Source organism: Uloborus diversus, chromosome 1 (assembly GCF_026930045.1).
Source record: "Uloborus diversus isolate 005 chromosome 1, Udiv.v.3.1, whole genome shotgun sequence".
NCBI classification, from domain to species: Eukaryota; Metazoa; Arthropoda; class Arachnida; order Araneae; family Uloboridae; genus Uloborus; species Uloborus diversus.
Genome location: NC_072731.1, coordinates 134,205,867 through 134,229,579, shown reverse-complemented (window position 1 = coordinate 134,229,579; position 23,713 = coordinate 134,205,867). Strand labels below are relative to the sequence as shown.

The window sequence follows — 23,713 nt, the reverse complement described above, 5'->3', positions numbered from 1 at the left end:
TGAACAGCCGCCGTAGGCAGCGAACTTGGCATGAAAATAAGGGTGGGGGGAGGCATGGGCATTGCCGTGCGGGTACTACTAGTCTATACTAATATTATACAGAGAGAGGGCAGATTTTTGTGTTTTTATATGTTCTTGGTAATCTCCGGAACCACTGCACCTATATGAAAGGTGCTTTATTACTGAGTAACATAGACTATAATTCGAAAAAATCCGATAAATAGTTCTTTTTTAATTCCAATTTAGGCAGAAATTTCACATAAATTCCCGAATATGGGAGTGAAAAATTACTAGCACATATTAATATTATATATCGTTGAAAAGGGTAGAATTTTCCACGTTCTTTCTCAATTACGGCGGGAGTAATTTGCGTTTTTAGCTCAAACTTTTTTAGGTTTCGCTGAAATTTAGGCACTACTTTCTTCATTAAATCTATCAATAAAAAGTGACCTAGATTCATAGAAACTCGTTCTTTTGCCGCCCAGAGAATATGACTACTGGAGAATATGAAAACTTGTGACAGAGGCTGCAAAAACTATTGCAAGCATGAAATCTCAGAAGGTTTTCATAGTAAACAGCAATCAGATGAAGAACATTTGATACGAAGTCAGAATTTAAATAACTTCAGTGTGATGTATTACACCCAAATTGGTTGATTGATTGGGTAGGGTGGTGAGCTGGACTCGGGGACATGCTGCCACCGCCACCTGATTAGGCTGGTCATTTAGGGGTTCAGGGGTGGTTCGTTGTCCCCCCTCACCACGGCTTTTAAAAATAAATAAATTTACATTTGGGTGGGCGTGAGTTTTGCTGTTTTCCGTTGAAACTGACATTAAATTTGCACCCTTTGTCCCCCCCCCCCCGGGAAAATTTGAAATGGCGGGCCTGCACCGTGGTGAGTCCTGAGTCATTTCAGCATAAGAGAAATGTATGTAAAACATTAAAACGTATGTTTAATAGTATATTTTTATATGTGTACGTCAGCTTAAGAATTTTTGAAATAATATGACTACTACTCTAAAAATGGTATTTCATGTCTTTCTGAGCGAATTCAAATGATCTACAATGTAACCCCAAGTTTTTTTATGTACATTTGGGTAACTACAATGTGTATTTTTATACTATTAGAAATTAAGTAAATTATTTTTTGAAAAAAATATACATCTTTAAAAATTGCCACCTTTTTCTGTTTTTTCACAACTTGAGTGCTCTTGCGCAATTTCAAAAATTGTTCATAAATTTTTAATTATTTTTCCCATCATTAGGATGCCAATCAAGAACACCCATATGGGAGGTGGGGCCCTCAAACCCCCCTTTTGAAATTAGAACTTCCTTGCCTTTAATACTATTTTTTGCAAAAAATGTAAAAACATTTCTTCTTCAGCAATTAATGAATAAGTTATTAAATATGTCAAATTTTAATAACTCTAATCCGTACTGAAATCGGTTTCTATGGGGAAAATATCCTGCTAAATCATGGGGAAACTATGAGCGCCCTTGATGCCAATGCGCAAGTTTTCCCGCACTATTAGAAATTGATTAGGAAGAAAAATTGTTTTTCGACCCACCCTATTGCATACACGAATGAAATCTTAAAACCTTTAAAAAAAGATACCATTGAAAAACAATGGAAAAATATGCTTTCAACAAAAATGGAGCACATATTTGTCCAGGTAGGACAATTTATTTAAAATGCGTTATTAATTTTTATTTGTCTTTTCTACATTAGCCAACTTAAAATTTCGTTATAACATTAATAAAAACAAGTTGCTTGTGAAATTTATAAGAATTTAATTTTTGCATGGAACATAAAAAAGTGTTTAGCAGTAAGTTACCACCCCTAAGCCAGGGCTAAGGCAGAACTACATGCAATGTACCAGACAGCCTGGTTATCACATCCAGAGACTGCAATAATAAGAATAACCGAGCTTACTAGTTCTACTTTATATTTACTTTATCTATCAGTTTTTTGGCATGCTGACTCCAACTTCAATGAGATGAAATCTGCCTCTAGCTTGGTAATTCATAAATCCAGACTAATGAATTCTACTAAGAATGAAACTGCAGTCCCTGGACGTGATAACCGAGCTGTCTAGTGTATTGCATAAAAAGGTGTTTTTTGCGATTGGGGCTTGGGGGACATTATAAGTTTCCACCCCGGGTGCCGTATGCTACCGTTTCCACCCATGCTATGTACATTTTTTACTTTAGTGCATCCTTTTTTTTTAAAATCATATTATCAATGAACCAGTAAAGTTTTAGCAAAAATATGGGTGGAAATGCATAATGTACATGAAATAAAATGATTAAGATAACATGCATAAAATTTTATTATCAAGGAAACAATTCATTTATGCACATTTAATTACACATATTGAGTTTTGTGCCAAAAGTGAATACATAAAAATAAAATACATATATACATCTTCTTTAAATAATTTAATATTTTTAGACACTGAAAATTCATTGGTATGATTCGAAAATATTTGGCAAAATATAATAAAGCAACTGACGAAAAGTAAAAACATTTGATAAAGTATCTGTAAACAGCGTATAAACTATACTAGGGGATGCTTGAATTTTAAAATTAACATTATATATAATCCATTAGAATTATTAAAACTGTTTACCTGTACAAGAAGCATAGGTCAAATCACTACCTTTCCAATCATTTAACAATAAAATCTACAAGCAAACACTTAGAATAGTCAGTACATATCCAATACATACTCATTATCATAACTTGATACAACTTAAAGACCTAAAAGAAGTAACGAAGCTTTTTAAATTCCAAGTCATTGTATGAAACAATACAATAGAAATATTTCATTTAAAAAATCCATAATAAACAATATCCTGGGTCATTATAGCTTAAAAAAGGTTTAAGCTGGGACATGCAGATACAAAGCCAAAAGTCATAACCAGCAACAAACTCTGAACCCAGCCAGTCAATTTATCAATCCTCAACAAAAATCAAAAGTGCTCTTAAATCTTTTCATCTCAGTGGCAAATTATTTCAAATGCCTATGATGCTTCTGAAAGTAAAGTAATTTCTCTTAATTTCAACAACAGCTTAGGATTTGTAATTGCTTAAAACAAAAGGTGTTTGTGCTCAACAAAACACAAGCTTTTAATTTTAATGAATTCAAACTACTGAATCCTACACCTCTGAAGCTAGTTTGTTTGAGGCTGTATGTATTTAGCCATTAAAGTCTTGAATTATTATTTAGTTCTGGAAGTTCGATTGATAGCCTGGTAGCCCTCCTTTGAACACTTTCTAATAACACTAGCTTTCTTGGGTAATTAGATCAAAAACTAAACGGCTAACTGAAAACGAGGTCTTACAAACTTCTGCATAATGGCAGAAGAAATTCTTTACACATACAGTAGAACGTCAAAAATCTGAATGCACTCCTACTAAGTCTCAATAAATGGCTCAACAATTGCTGAGGAACAGATACATTTTATAAAACAAATGATTACGTACAATGATTTAAAAAATTAAACTAAGTAAATATGTAATAGAGGTTGAGATGACAATGCAAAATGGCACAGATTTCACTACATGGGAAATAGGAAAATGCAAAACATTGGGCTTGGTTCGAAACACAGACAGAAAATAATCAAGCTCGACCTTCACTACTAAAGCAAATAAAAGGAGTGGGCAGGTAGGAAAAGAATTTTAAGCTTTCTCAACTGAGAATCAGTGATTTTTTTTAAAAAAAAATGAGTGTGTCAGTTTTTTGCTACATAAAGGAATTCAACTTTCTTTGTGTGAAGTCGATGCATTTTTCAGAAGTTCATTTCATTTTCTTCCTTTAATTACAACATGATAGTTCCTCACAGAGTACATATAATATTGTAAATATTTATAATTTTTCCTTTATATTCAGTAAACAATGAGTTTTTTCCTTAAACTTTGTTAAACGTAATTACACATTTAGCATTATGTTTTGCATTGAATGTCATTATACATATTGTATAACCACTTTATTTGATTAAATGTCATACTCTTTTCGTAAACAGTATTTTCTTGGATAGTTTAAAAAATCCGAACTATTTGAAATCCAAATTACCTTAAGGCTCACTTAGTTCAGATTTTTCCTGTTCTACTGTATTTCTGCGATGCTAAGCTCAAAAGTCATATCTGCATCTGAGTTCAAAATGAAAAATTGCCGTTCAAGTTTTGCACCTCCATGTATTTGATTCAGATGCAACTTTTTGAGAATTTTTTCAAAAATATATTACATTCATAAATGACCATAAAACATTGCATTTAGGTAAAATATGTGGCAAAGAATCATAGCCCAGTCAATAAAGGTTTCGTGTCGCAACTAATTTAGGGAAAGCTAAATTTTTGTAGGTTGTTAATACATAAAGTATATACTAAAAAAATATAAAAGTCCCGACCCCCACCCCTCTTGCTTTCTCCCCCCCCCCCCGAAACATTGCAAAAGCAGTACTATGATTATACGATTTTCGTGTCGCAACTAATTAGGGGAAAGCTGAATTTTAGCAGGATGTTAGTACATAAAGTACACACTAAAAACCCACAAAATCCAGACCTCCCTCCCCTCTTGCTTTCCCCCCACCCCCTCCGAGACATTGCAATAGCGGGTACTATGATTATACGCTTTTTGTGTCCCAACAAAATAGGGGAAAGCTGATTTTTTTTCAAGATGTTGGTATACTAAGTATACACTAAAAAAACACAAAGTCCCTACTTGATTCCCCCCCCCCCCGCCCCGTCTAAAACAATGCAATAGCAGTATTATGATTATACGCTTACAGCTTGAAAACTAATGATGATACCGGAGTATTCCTTTTTTTATTTCACTTCTTACAATATTATAAACCAGTGGTGCTCAACCTACGTCCCACGGGTCACATCCAGCCCATGAAACTTATCAGTGTGAACCGTTGTTTTGCAAAATGTTACAACTCGAGGACTATGTAGCAACTGGTTTCTGAAAAACAGGTTGCATCCAAAAAAAAAAGGCATTAAGTTATTATAACAACAATTTTTCTCTTATAAGGGGTCATTTAACAGTTTGTTTGCTTGGTCTGAAATATTGTTACAATGCATTCTACTACAGTGTCCACACGTAGACGTACAATCGAACCCAGTTTTACGACAACTACAGTTTGTAACACAATGTTTTACAGTTCCAAGATATTAGTAGGAGAATTTCATTTGGAGCAGAGAGGTAATTGTCATGATTTTAGGAATCAGTCTGTTGCTTGAAATATATTTCCGAACCCATTCTTCTGCTGGAAGTTTAAAACCTAACCAAGTTTGAATAAAAGTTTGTGAAAAGCAAGTAATCACAAAAATGTCCCTAAAGTCCACTTTTGATTTATCAAAACTTCTACCAACTTGGCATTCTACTTCATGCAACAGACTGATTCCTAAGTTCATGAAGATTACCTCTGCTTCAAGTGAACTTCTCCAATTAATATCTTGCAATTGAAAAGATTATGTGTTTCAAACAGTATCTGTCGTAAAGCTAGGTTCGACTGCACGTCTATGTGTGGACACTGTAGTGGAATGCACTGTAACAATATTTTGAACCAAGCCAACGAAATATTAGAAGATGGCCCCTTATATAAGACTTAAAAATAAAAACCAAAGGTAATATTAAACGTTAATAATATCTGCTGCGAGAAAATAATCAGTTCAAATATACTATTCCTGATTTATTTAAAGTTTAAATAGTTAGCCAAGCATTAACATCATTTTGTAAACTATCGCCGACACAAACGAATTATAAACTTTTGTAACAAATAATTCCATTATGGTAGTAAATACTTTAAGTGAACGTCATTACATTGTTGATCCATTTCAAGAAAATGACTATTATCATATTATTATCTTTAAATTTTGTTCAAACATTCATTTCCAAGACCGTAATGATAAAAAGCTATTAATTTATTGAAGTTACTTTTTGGTTTTTGTTGTGAGATTTCTGCGTATGATTAAGTTGGTAAAATGGTGAAACTGAGCTATCTACATAAAAAGTGTATGTTTCATAATTTGTGTACAACAGTGGTCCCCAATATTGTTTTCAGAAACCAATTTCTAAATATTTGGCTAACAATTTGTAACATTGTCATTAATCGTGCTCTTTGAGTTGTAACATTTCACAACACAACGGGCAACACGGATCAGCTTCGCTGGCCGGATATGGCACCTGGGCCTTAGGTTGGGCACCACTGGTTTATAATATTGTTAGGAGTGAAATAAAAAAAGGAACAACCCGGTAACATCATAAATTTTCAAGCTGTACTCGTATAATCGTAGTACTGAACTGATCAGTGTGCAATGTTTCGGAAGGAGGGGGGGAGAGCAGAGAGAGGGCTTGGGGTCGGGACGGTCTAGGTTTTAGTGTACACTTCATGTACTAACATCGTGCAAAAATTCAGCTTTCTCTTAATTAGCTGCGAAAAGAAAAGCGAATAATCATAGTACTGCTCTTGATGGTCTAAGTGTTTCGGAGAGCGGGGGGGAAGCAAAAGGGTAGGGGTCGGAACTTGGTGTTTTTTTAGTATTTTCTTTATTTACTAACGACCTACCAAAATTCATCTTTCCCCTATTTAGTTGCGACACAAAAAGCGTATCATAGTACTGCTATTACAATGTTTCAGAGGGGGTGGGGGAGAAAGCAAGAGGGGTGGGGGTCGGGTCTTTGTGGCTTTTTAGTGTATACTTTATGTACTAACATCCAGCTAAAATTTAGCTTTCCCCTAATTAGTTGCGACACGAAAAACGTATAATCATAGTACTGCTCTTGCAATGTTTCGGAGGGGGTGAGGGGGAAAGCAAGAAGGGTGGGGGTCGGGACTTTGTGACTTTTTAGTGTGTACCTTATGTACAAACATCCTACCAAAATTCAGCTTTTCCCTAATTAGTTGCAACACGAAAAACGTATAATTATAGTACTGCTCTTGCAATGTTTCAGAGGGGGTGGGGGAGAAAGCAAGAGGGGTGGGGGTCGGGATTTTGTATTTTTTTAGTGTATACTTTATTTGCTAACATCCTGCAAAAATTCAGCTTTCCCTAAATTAGTTGCGACAAAGCTTATTTTTTTTTACCTTCATTGACTGGTCTATCACCTGGTGGACCATAACTCAATTTTGAGAAAAGTGCAGATACGACTTTTGTGCTTAGCACAGCAGATTTGTAATGAATTTGTACTGTATTTGTAAACTTTAATTTCAGAATATTTTGCTATAAGGAACAATTATTTCTCATAGTATGAAACACTAACGTTCTAAAAAGTTTTCTTGTATTCAAAAAATGTAATGATTTGCAAGTGTTGAGGGCGTGACTGCAGGGTTGCACGGAAACGTATACAAATTATTATTTACTATTATCAAGTACAAGTTTTTTTTAGAATGTTGACACTTCATTTTTTGATGCATAATCCTTTATTCCTGATATTCAAATAGATCATAATTAAACGCCAAAGTTTGAAATCCTGGAAATAAAGTGCAATACTGATATTTCAACACTAAAAATTCTTTTTAAAAATTCTAATTTTTGAAACAGATTATTCATTTTCTAAGATTGCTTCTGAAAACTTAATCTTTTCTTGGAATTGACATTGTACCTTCATTTGAAACAATAAAATGTTAAGGCATTAAATAAAAGAGAAAGAATACAGAGAAAACAATTCTTAGGAAACAACTGCAAAGAAAGATGCAGATTTTGTGATAGAGAGCCTCAAAGAAAAAAAAACGTTTTGTTTACTATGTCTGCTGGCAAGATTCTTATAAGCAGCAGGTCTTTATCGATTTCATATACTTTGATTCTAATCGAGTTTTGATAACAGAATAGAGAAGTTCCTGATTCATAAAATGTGGTTGATTTCAGAATTCACTACACAAAAGCAAGAGTATAAATATTAAAAAGAGAAATTTTCAAAACAAATCAATGAGTATATTTTGCTATCACATTGTTCTATGCATAAACTTTCATTAAAGTAATATAGATTGTAAATTTATGCCTTCATGGCCTAATTCTTCAATAAATATCTAATTCTTTTATAAGTCATTTATAAAGTTACAAAAGAAGTATGTAACTTCAAATATTTATAGATTGTAAAAGTAGGTAATTTTCAAACCAACAATTAATTGAAAGAAGCTTAATGTATCCAAAATATCATTGTTGCTTGAAACCAAACAAGTTAGAAGGTGGAAGTAAAGGCAATTGAGAGCATAATCATATTGTAAAGGGTGTTTTTTAGAGGTATAAAACTTTAAGTCGGGAATACTGTTTGATCTGTGGGTCATTATGATAGTTGTCACTTGTTTTGTGTTTGGTTTGCCATTTCATCATGAACAGACAACAGGACGGTGCAACATGCCACACAAGCCGTGTCACAATTGATTTATTGAAAGAAACTTTTGGTGAACGAATAATTTCGCTTAATGGACCCGTGAATTGGCCTGTGAGATCATGCGATTTAACTACACTGGACTATTTTTTTGTGGAGCTGTGTGAAGTCTCAGGTCTACACCGATAAGCCACAGACGATTGACGCCTTGGACGAGAACATTCGCCACATATCACTCACATATGGCCACTATTGCTGCGAAAAATGGTAGAAAATTGGGCTTCCTGATTAGACTTTCTCCAAGCCAGCCGAAGTGGCCATATACCAGAAATCACATTTAAATAAAAATGGCAAAGAATCATCTTTTGAATAAAACCAAATTCATGGCGATTTATATCATTTAACGGTGTTTTATTTGAACCTAAAGTTCTATACCTCTAAAAAACACCCTTTACCTTCAGACATTTAGCTTGATTCTGGTATGCTTCGGGTTTAGTTTTGCCGTCATTTTCAAATTGAGTCACGTCAGGAAATTTAACACTAGATATGTGAATCTGATATGATATTTGTCCATGCGACAGATCGAAAATGACATCGAAAGAAGTTTGACCATTACAAGAACTGTCCCAATTGTTTTGTTTTCAAACTTTCTTCAATGTGTTAGATTATTTATACATGTAAATAGTTTTGTGCGTTGAGAATAAACACTACACAACTGACACTCCTTTTGCTTTGTTAATGAAAACAATTTTGCAGATGAGAGTATAATCAAATTCCATAATGTGCTTTTGCAAATGAGATAACTATAGATTAAGATTTTCAATACCCAAGTTCATTATTTTCAAAAATATTTTTATAGACAATATAATTTTTAGTTACAGAAAACCAAAGTTAAAACGTCAGTAGTTAAAATTAGTGTATGATGTGAACATAAATGTATACTATGTTTTGAAACACATAGAACAAATAATCAAATATTAAATCAATTGAAAAGAGCAGACTTCTCAATTTTATGATTCTTTATCAATATTGAAGCATAATCCATTTAAGAGCCCGTATGATATAATTTTATTTGGTATGTATAAAAACGTAAAAACATGAATATTTACACAAGCATAAAAATACTTTCAATGGCATTTCAAAACATTTTTCACATAAAAATAAGCTCATTAAGATTCACAGCATATAATATCATTAACTGATGTTCCATGTTACAAAGAGATATACAAAGTTTATGATGTATCAAGACGGATAGTTCGTAATTTAGAACGATCTGCCAAAACACAGGCAGCTTCATTAGAGCCACCACAATATTTTGAGGATGAAAATACAGTCAGCAATTTGCCATTCAGCTGAACCTTAAAACATAAAAGAGAATTAATAAGACTTTTAACAGAAAAAAGTAAAAACATTACATTTTGTACATGACTTTGTATCATACTTGACTTGGTAACTCTGTGTATAATTTAATAAAATTATCAACGAAAGAGGACCATAAAAAAGAGAGAAAAGTAGTAATTTCAAGGTAGGGTTATTTAGCAATTATTCTTTGAGTACAAATAGTATTCTTCATTTGAATTATTTTCTAAGTTATTTGAGATGACTCAAGTAATAACTGGAATTGAAAGAGGAAATGTTTCAATTTATTTTTAAAACATCTATAAGTGAACAGAATTGTGCATCTATTTAAAGTATACAGGGTGTTCCATTTTAACCTGCAAGATCTATATTTTCACAACTCTTAGTCCTAGTATTTACTTCCAGTTGCAAAAATGTTCAAAATCAAATGCAGAGTTACGATATTGAAAGTTCGAAGCAGAAATAAAAATTAGTCAAAAAATACAAAATGTAAATTTTTATATGGGCCCTAGGTCCCCTAACTAATGCTTAGAGAAATAATCTCCATTGAAAACTATTACTGATACAAAAAACTTGACATTTGTACGACCAAAACTCATGGAGATATTCCAGTTCAAAGTTTTAAGGGATCATACAGAAGATGAGATTGGAACTTATCGCTTTTTCAGAAAAATGACAGGTTGTCAAAGAAAAACAAGGTATTTATACTTTTCCTCGCTATTCAAAAATAAATGCAAATGTTATGCCATGATACACAAAAACAGATAATCAAACCTAGAACAATTTGAAAAACTATTCTATGCACACATACACATATAGTTTTAAACACTTGTTAACCGCTATGTTTTTTCCCAAAAGATGTAATTGACGGCGAGTGCAAAGTGCTGTAGGTCACAAAACGCTGGGTTTCATAGCTTGGTGAATGTTGATCGTACTGATTTCAAACTTTTTGTGTTGAAATTATTTTTTAATGGAGATTATTTTCTTAAATATAAGTTAGGGGACCTGGGGCAAGTATAAAAAGTTAAATTTTGTATTTTTTGACTTATTTTTATCTTCAATTCAAAATTTCAATACCTTAACTATGCATCTGATTTTGAACATTTTTGCATTTGGAAGTATACATCTAGGACTAACGGTTGTGAAAATAAAGGTCTTGCAGGTTAAAATGGAACACACTATACGTATAATACCCATTTTAGTTTACATAACCCAAAATGTTTTAAACCTCAGAAAATTAAAATAAAACTACTTAAAGATAATGACTAAAATTTTGCTAATGAACCTCCTGAAAAACTATTCCATCCCTTTGTACTGGGAGTACAAAGCTTTCCAATCTTCCTATTTTGCAAACCCTGTTATGAGTTGACCATATTTATGCATCATAATAGGACAAGCAAGTCAATTCATGTTTAGTTTAGTTTTTTGATACCTCAAACAAAGTTTATAAGAATTTCATTAGATGTTTACTTTAAATAGATGTTAATAGGTTCAGAACGAATTTCGACACTTTACTCGTAATCCATAATTTTTGTATCACTAATTAAAATTAAAGGAAATTGCAGTACTAATAAAGATAAAAAATTTCATATCTTACTTTAAAACCTGCTTGTTGAACTTCATGAGCACGTATAACATGAGATAGGTTATGAGTTACCAAGAAATTTTCCAAAGCATCGACAGAAAAAACATGAGCAGTACCCCTTTTTGAATTCGGCAGAAATCCCATGTGAGCTTTTAATCCTTCTTGAATTTCAGTTGTGATGTTTTCTTGACTAAAATTAAATATATATATTACTTGAAGAAATTTGATGTAGATAAAAGTCATTTGATAGAGCATTCAAGATTAATTCATTACACTAGGGGGCTCGACACCTCAGCTCGCTGATGCTCGCCAACACCCAAGATTGCTTCGTAAAGATTTAAATTGTGAGTAAGAAAGAATCAAATTAAAAACGCGTTACGAATTCTGTTTGGAACAAAAGCACCCCTTTCCTGGGTTTTAAACTAACTTGCAAAGCTACAGATACTAAGGGGTTCCTGAGCATTGCAAAACAGCTTCAGTTTTGTAAGTTTGAAATGTCGCTTTCAAATTCGCGGTCTCTAGTAATATATTTTGCTCTTTAGTTGAGGACTTGAATGTTAATACAGCTCATGTAATTCGAAAGTAAAGGAAAACGCATCGAATTACACATTCCATCGAATTAAATTCATACCAAATTTTAGGGCTGCAGGTGCTATGGGGGCTCCTGGAAGTACGGCCGTAGCAAAAGTAACTTTGAAAGATAGTTATAAAATTCATGCTCTCCTGTAACTTTTGCGCTTTCGTTCCATGAATTGAGTTTAGCCTAGGACTTTTTTTGTACTTTAACAAAAATAGAAACCTTAAAATCTGCGGTTCTAATTTATTAATTAACTTGGAACAAGCTTTATTTGATGCAGAAAAACCCTCTTTTGATCGATATCGAATGTTAAAGGGTGTAGGTAATCTTTCATCCCTTTAATAGGCAATGTATGAGAAATTTCAGTTTAAAAAACTAATTTGAGATTGAAAAAAACAACCCCCAGGTGCACACCCCTGGGACTCAAAGTAATTTTGTATCAACTTTAAGTGCTATGGGGTGCCCTTAGAGCCAGACCTGCCACCGACTTCCTTTCACAATTTCTTTGACCTTACTTTTTTTTAGGACTTGACCGATGCATCGGCGCCGATGGTGCAACAATTTAGCCATCGGCATCGGCGGCCGATGCTAACTTGCCGGAAACATCGGCCCATCGGCCTTAAAAAACATCGAAAAACCGATGGAATTGGCCGATGTTTTTGAAAAAAAAAAAAGACTTTTGTTGTTTTACTTTTTAATACAAAGTAAAGGGAGTTATTGTTTTCATATAAAATTTTTAACTTAAATTTCAGTATGAATTTCTATTTTAGTCACCCCTGAAAGAGTTTTTAATACTGCATTCAGGTACCAAACAAGTTAATTATTGCGTTGTTTCTTGCGACTGGATGTACGTATGTATCTCTCATAAGTCATAACTCAAAAATGGTAAGCTGTAGCAGGCTAGATTTTCGCATGTGGGGTGTGCGTACATTCTAGTTGTGCACTTCCCTTTTTGTTCTAGATCAGGTGTTCTGAAAAGCCAAGTCAGTTTACTCATTTTTTGGTGGCTATTAATTACTTATTTCAATGCGAAACTAATAATAGCGTCTAAAACTGATGATCATTTGATGATATATTGCCGAATTGGAGACTAGGGAAACAAATATGAGATAGCGAAACCGGTTTTTGTGTCATTTTGTTACATTTCGGTTGAACCGACGGTAGTTTTTAATTTTTCGATATTTGTAATATGAATCAGAGTAATGCAGTCTTTTCTGCATCGCTTCGGCGGAGCTACAAGTTTGGGGGCCGTTGAAATACATCTTGGGGCCCTATTTCTCTATCACAGAAGTTGTAAAACATTTATCATAAGCACTTTTGTAACTCCTACAATGTCCCCGTGGTTATGGGGCCTCTCGCGCAATTGCAACATTACCTATATTTTAAATCCACCACTGCACGTCAAAACAAACTCGGGTGCAATTCTTAAAAGCGTTTTACTGTTCAATGTTTATGATTATTTTGAACTCTATTTTTTACGACTATTTTTTGTATTTCCTAGAACACTTGCGTGCCTCTCCTCCCACTCCCTCAGTTTCTGAAATTAAACTCTAGTTGTACTTCTTAGTTGTTTAAAACTAACATCATTCATAAAAATTAGAGATTTTTTTTCAAGCTTTATCTTTTGTTTAGGAAGAATTTAGAGCATTAATGTAAGAAATTGATTTTAAAGACGTTTTGAATGGCGACATAATTCGGAAATCAAAGGGACTTTTGAATTTTTTCTTCGGAAGTGCTGAAGTAGATTCAGAAACTCTTCCGAGGCGTTGGTGGTAGCGGTTCTGTATTAAAAAAATGAGGCAGAAGTTGGGGCCAAAGTTTAATGTTGTGAGTTACTACAAAATCAGAGGGTGACCCCGCTCCCTTAACCTACCCTCATCGTTTCAAGTATTTCTTAAATATTTAGCGATTATTTATTTTGGTCAAGAAATGTCATTTCGCGTATTTCTTATACTTGTTTCACCTATATTTCGTAATGCGCCATCTTTTTTGCATCATTAATAGCGATCGATATTTTTCTGTTGTAAGTAACTATTTTTATGTATTTATATAAAATCAATGAAAGTTATTTTCGTTTTCATCATATTTTTAATAATATGTTATAGAAAAGTTTCAAGGATTTTTTATTGTGCTTTTTTTTTAAATTTTAGAAAATTATTGTTAAATTGAAAAATGTAATTTAAACTTGTTTGTAGTGCTTCATAAAAGATTAAACAATCAAATTGTTCAATATTACGTGTGCAAACATCAGATCAAGTAGTATTTAGCTTTAATATATATGTTATAGCTTTTATGAAAAATGAAAACTTTTCTATTCATAAATTGTAAATAAGTATAAAACTATTCCTATTATGATTAAATATTGTAATTTATCTGTTACCTTTTTTGTTTAATTTGATGGCTAAAAAATGTCTACATGCAATCTTTCCACTTTAATTGCGTAATTTGTTGACGGTTTCATAGTTTTATTCGTAATTTTTTTTGAATGATTTAACAACATAATTTAATGTTTTTTAACTATGTTTAGCGTAACTGAAATCTTAGTTATATGTTCAATTTAAAAAAAAACATTGATTGGTTACTAAACAGTCTCTTTGTTTTTTTTCCTTTTTTTCTTTCTTTTCTTTTTTTTTTCTTTTTTGGATCTTGTTCTTTGTCTTCCATCAAACAGCAGTCAAAAAAGGAGAAGCATAACTACATTCTATACAGATTGTACGTAGTAGGGGAAGCTGCTGTACCCACGGACAAAATTTACTTTTCAATTTTTGTTGGTCTCTAGGAACGGATAATCAATCAGAGTTTCTTTTTGGCAGAATCTATAACTTATCATCTAATTTGGCAATTTTTGTCAAATGAAAATCTCAAAGCTTTCAACTTCAAAAAAGATTTCTTAAAAACCATCTTTTTTTTTTGTCCGTGGGTACAACACCCCGTTCACCCCGCGGACAGGTGCCTTTGTACCCATGGACATATAAAAAATAATATATAAGTAGGTCTGAGGAACTCAATTATACTCAATACATTTTGAAAAGCTATTTTCTGTAGAAATACTTCAAACATCCATTGAAAATGACATTAAATACAATATCCAACAGAAATTAAACTTTGAAAATAAATTGAAGGTTTTTTCTCTTTTTTTTAAATTCTCCTTAGTTTTAACATCAGTGAACTCTTTAAAAAAACCATTACTCTTAAGAGAGTTACTGATGTTATGAATAATTAATATGTGTTGAAACAAAAAATAACTAGATTTGTGATAGTATGGCTCTCTAAACCTTTAACCTGGCAAATTTAAACCTTTAACCAAAATTAACCCATTACAAAAAAAAAAAAAAAAAAAAAAAACTCAATTTAGATTAAACCAACAAAATCTAGAAAAGTCGACTTCAAATGAATTTAGGTGGAATTGACGGTCTGTAGATCCTACAACGGGTGGAGGTTACTTAACATCGACAGGACCAATTTTACAACATTAAATATCAGAAACAAAACGTTCAAAATGTAGGGAATAATGATACCTACAAACAAAAATGAATAATACAATCCACGACGGACGAAAAAAAGAAATTGCTCATGTTTTTTTTTTTACTTAGGTCCTACTAAAACCGAAAAAAAAAATGTGATAAAATCTTAAATGCTCGTTTGATGGCGTTGAAACTTCCTGGGGTATTGGAGAGGGCTGTGACACACATGTTGAACCCCAATTAGGATCTCTCTCGACAATACCCAGAATTTCCCGACCAACGTCCGTAAATCAACTGTCTGTGGATACAGCAGCTTCCCCTACGATCCAAAAGTTCGGGCGACAAGCTGTATAAAACCTTACCCAGAATAGTTCACATTACCAAAGCACATCCACCTTCAAAAGGTCACTTTGAGGGACTATGTACTTCTGCCAGTGTTCATATAACTTTTGGAAACACTTCTGGAAGCCATTTTTCGCTACCTTCTGTGATGCAGCTTTATTTTCTCCTGACGGTAGAAAGCGGCGTCCATGCAAATGTTTTTTTTTTTTTTGCTGGGAACAGGTAAAAGTCACACGGAGCTGAGTCCGACAAAACGTTACGTTATTTGTTTGTCATATCAGAGTATTGACCAATCGAACCGTGCATGCTCAACATGAAAGTCGCCTTCTTCCCCACAATGAAGTTAAAGCGCAGTGCAAGAGGCCTTACAGGAGGTTGCGATAAATGTCATCCAGGAATCCTTCTAAAAGCTATACGAACGTTGGCAGAAGTGCATAGTCGTCCAAAATGACTATTTTGTAGATAGATGTTCCTCGGTAATGTGAACTATTTACGGTAAAGTTTTATACAATTTGTCATCAAACTTTTAGATCATACTACGTACGTATGAGTTTTCAACTGACTATTTCATAACATTTTTGAATGACGCAAGTTTACGCGCATGAAGACATCACAAGAGAATTTGCGATAATTAATTAATGAGGCGTTCAAAATGGATATTTCGGTCATCTATATGTTCTTAGGTACATATGCATGTACAGATTTGCCGAAAAAACTTGTGAAGTTTAAATTGGGTGATCGTAAAATGAAAATTTAGGTCGAAATCCGATTCTTTTTTGTGATTACAATTCTTTATTCGTAGAAAGAAAGTAAAGTGAATTGAATCAATGATCGTTTAAATCCCTGACAATCTTATCAATTTATTTGTTAGATTTTTTTGAGCAATCACGGTTGCTTATTGTTTTCATTTGACTGTCCTTGACGTTACGCTGACTTTATTCCCCGCCCCCGCCTCCCTTTGCAGCACTCCCGCCCACCGTCCTCTGCAGGCGCGCAGCTCCTCCGCTCCTGAGCAATGTCCCCCGAAATCAGCACCTCCTGGTCAGTGGCGTCCATGTCCTACACATGCTCATACACACACACACACCTATGTTCATACACAAGTTTATGCATACACAAGACTACACATGCACAAGTGCCTACACACAGAGAGAGACACACACGCCTACGTGTATGCACAGGTCTATGCACACACAAGCCTACACAATGCATGTGCGCCTACACACACTCACACACAACTATCCACACGTAACCGCCCGGGAAAAGGGGCAGGTTTGGGAGGACAGGAGCAGTTTTAGAAACAATAACTCCAATGAGTAGGGTACTGTCGCAACTTGTGTTTGCGAAAAACATGGTTTGAATTTAAAATATCAGAATTCAAATTCATTTTTTTAACTTTTTTTTGCCATCGGCCAACAGCATCGGCAATCGGCCATTTGGAGGAAAACAATCGGCCATCGGCCATCTTTGAACAATCCGCATCGGCCCATCGGCCAAAAAATGCCATCGGTCGAGCCCTACTTTTTTTAATATATAGAGATTATATCTGCAAGAGTGCCTCCCCCCCCCCCAAATCGAGTGCTCACTCAAAAGAGAAAAATACCCCCTAAAACACCCCCATAAAAATTTTAATGGCGCAGTCTGCGCCATGACCCCCCCTCCCCAGGTGGGCACCCCTGATATTTCGGTAAAGGAGAAAATATTTTGTTCTTTCTTAACAGTATTCTACTAATAAGTACAACTTTCAATAGTATTCACCTGTAATAATTAGACGCAAGACTAAAGTTAACTGAGAACTTTTTTTAGGATTATTAGCAATTTGTTCATTGTCTCTACAACAATTTTTCAACAGCTTTCTCTCTGCTTGCCACTTTCAATTAAACTTGTTACAGCTTTAAGTTAGCATCTAGATACTCCTTTTCTCTTTTTAAACCTCACACATTTTTATTAATAGCTAACAAGACCAATTTAGTTAAAAAAAGTCCAGAATTATCATAAAACCAGAAAATATAAAAGATTGATTGTATAAAACAGAAATTGAGCCACCGCAGGTGTAGCCCTTGAGTAATAAATTAACTTAATCCAAGGGTAAAAGCTAAGAGGTGGGGTGTTGTGCAGAAAAGTACTAGATTAACCTCTTTGTCGTCTGCAACACGTCTTGTGTGTTTTTATGAATTTTCCGCAGATAGTCGAGGACGGTGAAAGGTACTGCTCAATAAAAATTGATAACCACCTCCTTTGAAACACATTGTTCAGAATAAAAAATATTTTAGGATCAACATACAAGCTGAATGTATCTAATATTTTTAAAATTTGACAGAATAAAATTTACTTTTTAAGAAATGATTAAGAGAAAGTTGAAGTGAATTTTCGTTTCACTGTCATTTTTCTACCACTTTCTATTAGTTTGCATGCAAGTACCCCGAGTATTTGTAAGGTTTCAAAGCTTGGTCTCACTGATGTTGTTTGCATCAACTTTAGCATCCATTATTTACTACTATGAGTTCAGAGACATTGAAAACTGGGTGAGTAGATTAAATAATACAGGAGAAAGAATAAAAATTTTATGTAGAAAGAAATGCTATTCTTTTCTGTTAACCAAATTTCAAACTTTTCTTTCCCTTATTAAAACTTGAGTTTCCCGACTTTCTGAATGCTTTCAGTATTTTCTTGAAATTCATTCAATTTTGCAATTTCCTAGCTTTTTCCAGGCTTCTGGAACCTTGTTAACAGATTTTTTTTCTGCATGATAAATTTGGTATTATTTTCTATCTACTCTGAAATTATATTACAATTTCATTACTGCAGACAGGTGTACTTCTCAATTTGAAAATTTTATGGAATAAGGAGAAAATTTACTTGATAGGGTCATTCCACATGAGCTCCCAGGCTAAAGCACTGTCTCTTTCAGGGTCTGGCAATGGCTTGGGTACTGAATTGATTGCATTTAGACCTTCAGATTGCAAATACCATGGTGGTGGAATACCTCCATGAGTACAAAATATCTAAAGAATGAAATGATTCTGGTAAACATTTGGAAGAATCCTTACAAATATTATAAACATGAATGTGAAATTTTTTTTGTTTGTTTATTTGAAACATGTTCATGTCTAAATACTCAACTGATTGTCATGAAATTTTGTACACACATTGTCAGGGGTGCAGAATAGGACATAGGATACCTTTCATGCAGAAAAAAGTATTCTGGCATAAATGTATTAAAGGATTTTTATTCCAATTTTAAAGAAAATTATAAATTAGAGTATAGCATCAAAGAAATATGTTCGCTCAGTTTTTTCAGCATATTCAAGCCTTTAAAAAGCTGTACAAGGTGTATTTTACTCAAAGTTTAAGGAATGACTAGAACACCTCCTAAGTTTTCATTTTAAGTTGTTTGAATTTTTCTTCAGTGATTGGTCTTTTCTGGAACTGTTGTCTTTACTCTAACAGCTTTAGCTATATTTCTTTTTATTTGTTCAGAGGAGACATGGATCATGTGATCTCGGCTCCTTTCTCCGGCAAGAAGTGATGCAAGACTTGAGTTAGCTCCCACAGAGAACTCTGCTGTTGCGCAGGGCTATATCAGACAGGGATCGTGGATTTTGAGGGAAAAGTTGATTTTTTAAAGAATTGTTGACCTTATTTTAATTTGACAGGGAATTTTTTGGTTAGCCCATGCAAACTTCTTTTCCACTTCTATATGTACAGTTGAACTCTGTTAATATGACCGTGGTTAATACAAAATCAGGGCTAAAATGAATATTTTGTTAACCTAGTTTGGTTTACTATTGAACTACATTAAAAATGCCACGGATATTACGTCGAACAAAAAGAAAGTTTCGGTTAAAACAAACAAAACTTCTAACCTCTTTATGAAAAATTTCCTGATTGAATACTTTTTTTTCTGATATTGTGTCATTGCAGAAAGCTCACCATGCATTCCTAATCCTTTGAGTAACTTCCTACCCATCTTTTAGTTATTAAGTAGTGACAGCTGTTCACTGAAAATTTTAACTGACAATGAGTGTGCTCAATGCAGCCACCTACATATTCCTTTCTCATTGTATCAAGTTCAAGCTTGTTAGCTCTCAAGGGAGTGAGAGGTGCTATGAACTGCATTGGGGATGGGCCATTGTTAGAGCCAAGGCATTTCTCCCACTATTGCTATTGTGAGAATGAAAAGGTTGAAACTCATACTGTTACTGTTTACCTTTGAACAGGTAGGTCTACTTAAGAATAAAACAGTCAATCTCTTCATTTGGGTATTACCACCTGTCCCTTTCCCCCACTCTATCATCACCTTTCTTGGAATACATTTTTCAGTTGTGGCTAATACAGTTTAACACAATAAAAATGCCTGTCCCACATATTTTATTCTCTGCTGAACATCAAAAAAGCAGGTTATTTAATGTTGTAACTCAGCTTATCTTTTCTGGTTCATGAAAGAAAAAAATCTGTAGTATTTATCCTGACAGTCTATGTTTTCTATCAATTAAGTGCTGCTTTTTCTGGTAATCCTTTACAAATCAATGGTAAGTGGCGTACAAAGAAAAGGACTATCAACTTGTGAAAGATTAGACTAGGGGTTAGTTTGGTGATTTCAAAAATTTTCGGACACAATTTTGATAAAATTTTAGGACATTTTTAGGACAACAAATATCAAGTTTTGTTAACTTACTAAATGTAATTTATAAGTTTGATTTTCGTAGTGGATGATAAAGTATTTCGTGCTTATTGGCACTCATCAGTCCGGCATAGGAAAGTGACTGAGCTGGAGATGGAAAACCTCTTAAGGAAGCCAAGAGTGCGGCCCGGCATAGGAAAATGACTTGCCTCGCGTTCAATCTTCGAGTTGAACCGAACCATTGCTTCGGTCGCTCGTCTGGTCTGCTAATTCTATATTAGCTACCAGTTTGTTTCGCACTCTTGGCTTCCTTAAGAGGTTTTCCATCTCCAGCTCAGTCACTTTCCTATGCCGAGCTGATGAGTGCGAATAAGCACGAAACTGCAGTCCTCGGCTGGAAATGACTGAGCTGGCCGTGTATTTCACATTGTATATATTTTATTTCAATAAGCTTGAGACTTTTCACCCTTTCATCTCCCCCCCCCCCTCTACCACAGAACTGCAATTTGAGAGAAGGAGGGAATACTATCCCCTCCCTCCTGGTTTCGATATTTTTCATTTCTTTTCAAAGAAGAACATTTAATTAAAAAATATCAGATCCTATTTCTTTCCCCTAAAACTCTTTTTCTGTAAAATTTGCTGCACAGCTGTTTTTAATTTCTTTATTATTTTATTTTTATATCATTGGTTAACTGCATCGCTACCCCTCCCCCCTTTTCTCAAAAAAAAAAAAAAAATAAATAAATAAATAAATAAATAAAATAAAAATAAAATAAATAAATAAAATAAAATAAAGCAGCAGCATAGGTTTTTCTTTTTTTTTTTTTAAAGAAATATTTTTAGGGTCTATGAAGTTTATTTTATTCTAAAATATAGAAATATTATCATGAAAAGTTTCATTTAGGTTGAATTTTATTTTTCTGCACAAGTAAAGAATTAAACAGTAGGCTCCGCTTAATGTGACCACTTTGGGGCAAAAAAAGTTTGATAACAATAACCAATTGATAGCAATAACCGAAAAGAATCCAGGACACACAAAATGATATTTTTTTCAATTAAGAAACATTAGTTTCACAACTGTAAATTAAAATTACAATGATTCAACTACAGTTTTAAATTATAAATTACTAAATTAGCAGAATGGAATAGCTCTTTTTGAAATTGATTAAAATGAAACCATCCGTCTGATGCTAGTCTTTTTTTTCCCATTCAAAATGACTTTTGTCGTGTTTTTTCTTCTACTTTTGGTCCCATTAACAGACCTTTACTTGCGCATCCTTTTCCCTGACACTCCCAAACAACAGCTTCAAAGCAGATTCAACCTAACCATTTTTTCCAGAACAGTTTCGTTTGTTGTTTAAATTTTCATTTGGCCTTACTTTGTTTCCAATAACAATCTTTAGTAACTTACAAAGTAATGGCTGAGAAATGTTTAGTTATTTCAGCATTTCTGTGACTCATTGCGGTTAAATTGTCAAAGCGTTTTAAAATGTCAATTTTTCCTTGACAGTTAAATACACTTTCTCCATCTCTAAACTGTTTGACCCTTTAGAAGAGTAAAGTTTTTAGTGTAAAAAATGCAGGGGGGAAATTCTTCTGCTTAACTGATAAGCAGTGAACTTGTTTTCCCGGAAGATACTTGTCAGGATTTGCCTTTGTATTTCTGTTGATTGAGGAGCAAAAAAAAGGGGGGGGGATTGAAAGTTTATGAAAAAGTGATAACAATAAACAAAGGCACTGATTACAATACCAGGCTTTTCTCAGCACATGTTAATATACAAATGTTCCAGGACTTTGTGATTCTGATAACATTAAGCAAATGATAAGCTTAACCGTGATTGCATTAAGTGGAGTCTACTTAATAATGAAAATTTTAGGAATTTTAGACAAAACCAGAAGTTTTAGGAAATTTACAAAAATACTTGAAATTTTAGGATTTTAAGGACAACTCCTACCTCTGCATTAGACATATAAATGACTAGCAATGTATTATTTTATATAACAAATACATGCATAGTAAATTATGCATATGCATCTTTTCTTCCCCATTTTACATATTCAGGGTTGAATAACTGCTAATACGAACAAAATTCATGGATTTCTGACATTTCATATTAACGAGTTCAACTGTATTTCTGATTGAACAGTGTGTGTGTGTGTGTGTTTTTTTTTTCTTTTCATCCATTTTTAATTCCATTACAATGGAATTTCCATTACAATTAAAAAACAATTATGTCCTGAAGCTTGTTGTAATAGGATTTCATTGCATTTTACATAAACATATATTTTGCTGACACATAAAATTTCTAAAGCTTTAATCAGTTGAGGTTTGGGAAACAGATGATGAGCAGTATAAGGACCTCAGGGTTTGAAAATATCATGATATTTACGAAAATATCCGATATTTTGATATATATCCGAGATTTTCAATTAGCACAAACAAGTCTTCAAAATAGTAAATGCATACTCAAATCACTCTTTATTTTTTTATATTAAAATTACAATTAGTAGACTTAAAATTAAGGTTTCTTTCATTATTTATGTTTGATAATTCATTTTACATTTCAATCAATTTTAATGGAGTTAATTTAGCATTTTAGCTGTTTTACTTATTTTTCTTCTGTTAGCTACTTTTACAGTTATGTGTGTAATTCAGAAGTAAATAATATACATTAGTCGGTGCACAGTCAAAGGACATTTTCTTTTTTTTTTTGCTGAGCAATGTTTAATATTTAAGGAGGCACATTTAATACAAATTAAAATTATTACATTACTAATAATTTTATGAATATAAATTTCAAGTAAAACAGGAATATTATATTACTTTGTTATATTAATGATGTATAAATACATCATAAAAATACAGTACATAACTTTTGGTTATTGTTAATAATAAATGAACAATGTTACTATGATTAATATACGTTTTATATTGAAAAACCGTAGTAGAGAAAATAAGTATCAAAAATATCAAAATATCATATTTTCAAAATAAATATCGGATATATATCATGATATATCGACTGATATAGATTGGCGAACCCTGGATCAAATCCAAACACTCTCATTATACAGGGGTACCTCCCCCTCAAAGCAAGGGTGCACCCCCCTAAAAATTGCAACCCACTCCAAAAAAGAGAAAATACCCTTAAAAACACATTTCCCAAAAATTGACCCCTCGTAGGTGTGCACCCCTGCATTATAATAGCTGCTGGTGGTAAGGGGTAGTTTTGGAGCACTTATGACACTCTTTCAACTTTTGGGCAAAGGAGCTATGTGCTGGTAGGTGAAAAAAAAAAAGAATGGTACGTGCAATCTTTTCTTTTCTCATATTGTGCACCGATTTGTTCACTGTTCGAGTTATTTCGACCATACCCACACAGGACTCAGGTTCTTAGAAATTTTAGTAGGAAATTAATACAATCT

General features: G+C 33.4%; 1 protein-coding gene across 1 annotated transcript in view; it reads right to left on the bottom strand.

The window, feature by feature from the left end:
- Window positions 1-9,425: 9,425 nt before the first annotated feature.
- Window positions 9,426-23,713, bottom strand: part of LOC129221357 (uncharacterized) — a 39,966-nt gene continuing 25,678 nt past the window's right edge. The window contains exons 12-14 of the mRNA XM_054855830.1: window positions 18,523-18,668; window positions 11,293-11,470; window positions 9,426-9,694 (exon numbers count right to left, since the gene is read on the bottom strand). Coding sequence (XP_054711805.1) covers window positions 9,569-9,694; window positions 11,293-11,470; window positions 18,523-18,668 — 450 coding nt within the window. The 3' untranslated portion in view covers window positions 9,426-9,568. The remainder of the gene's footprint in view (window positions 9,695-11,292; window positions 11,471-18,522; window positions 18,669-23,713) is intronic.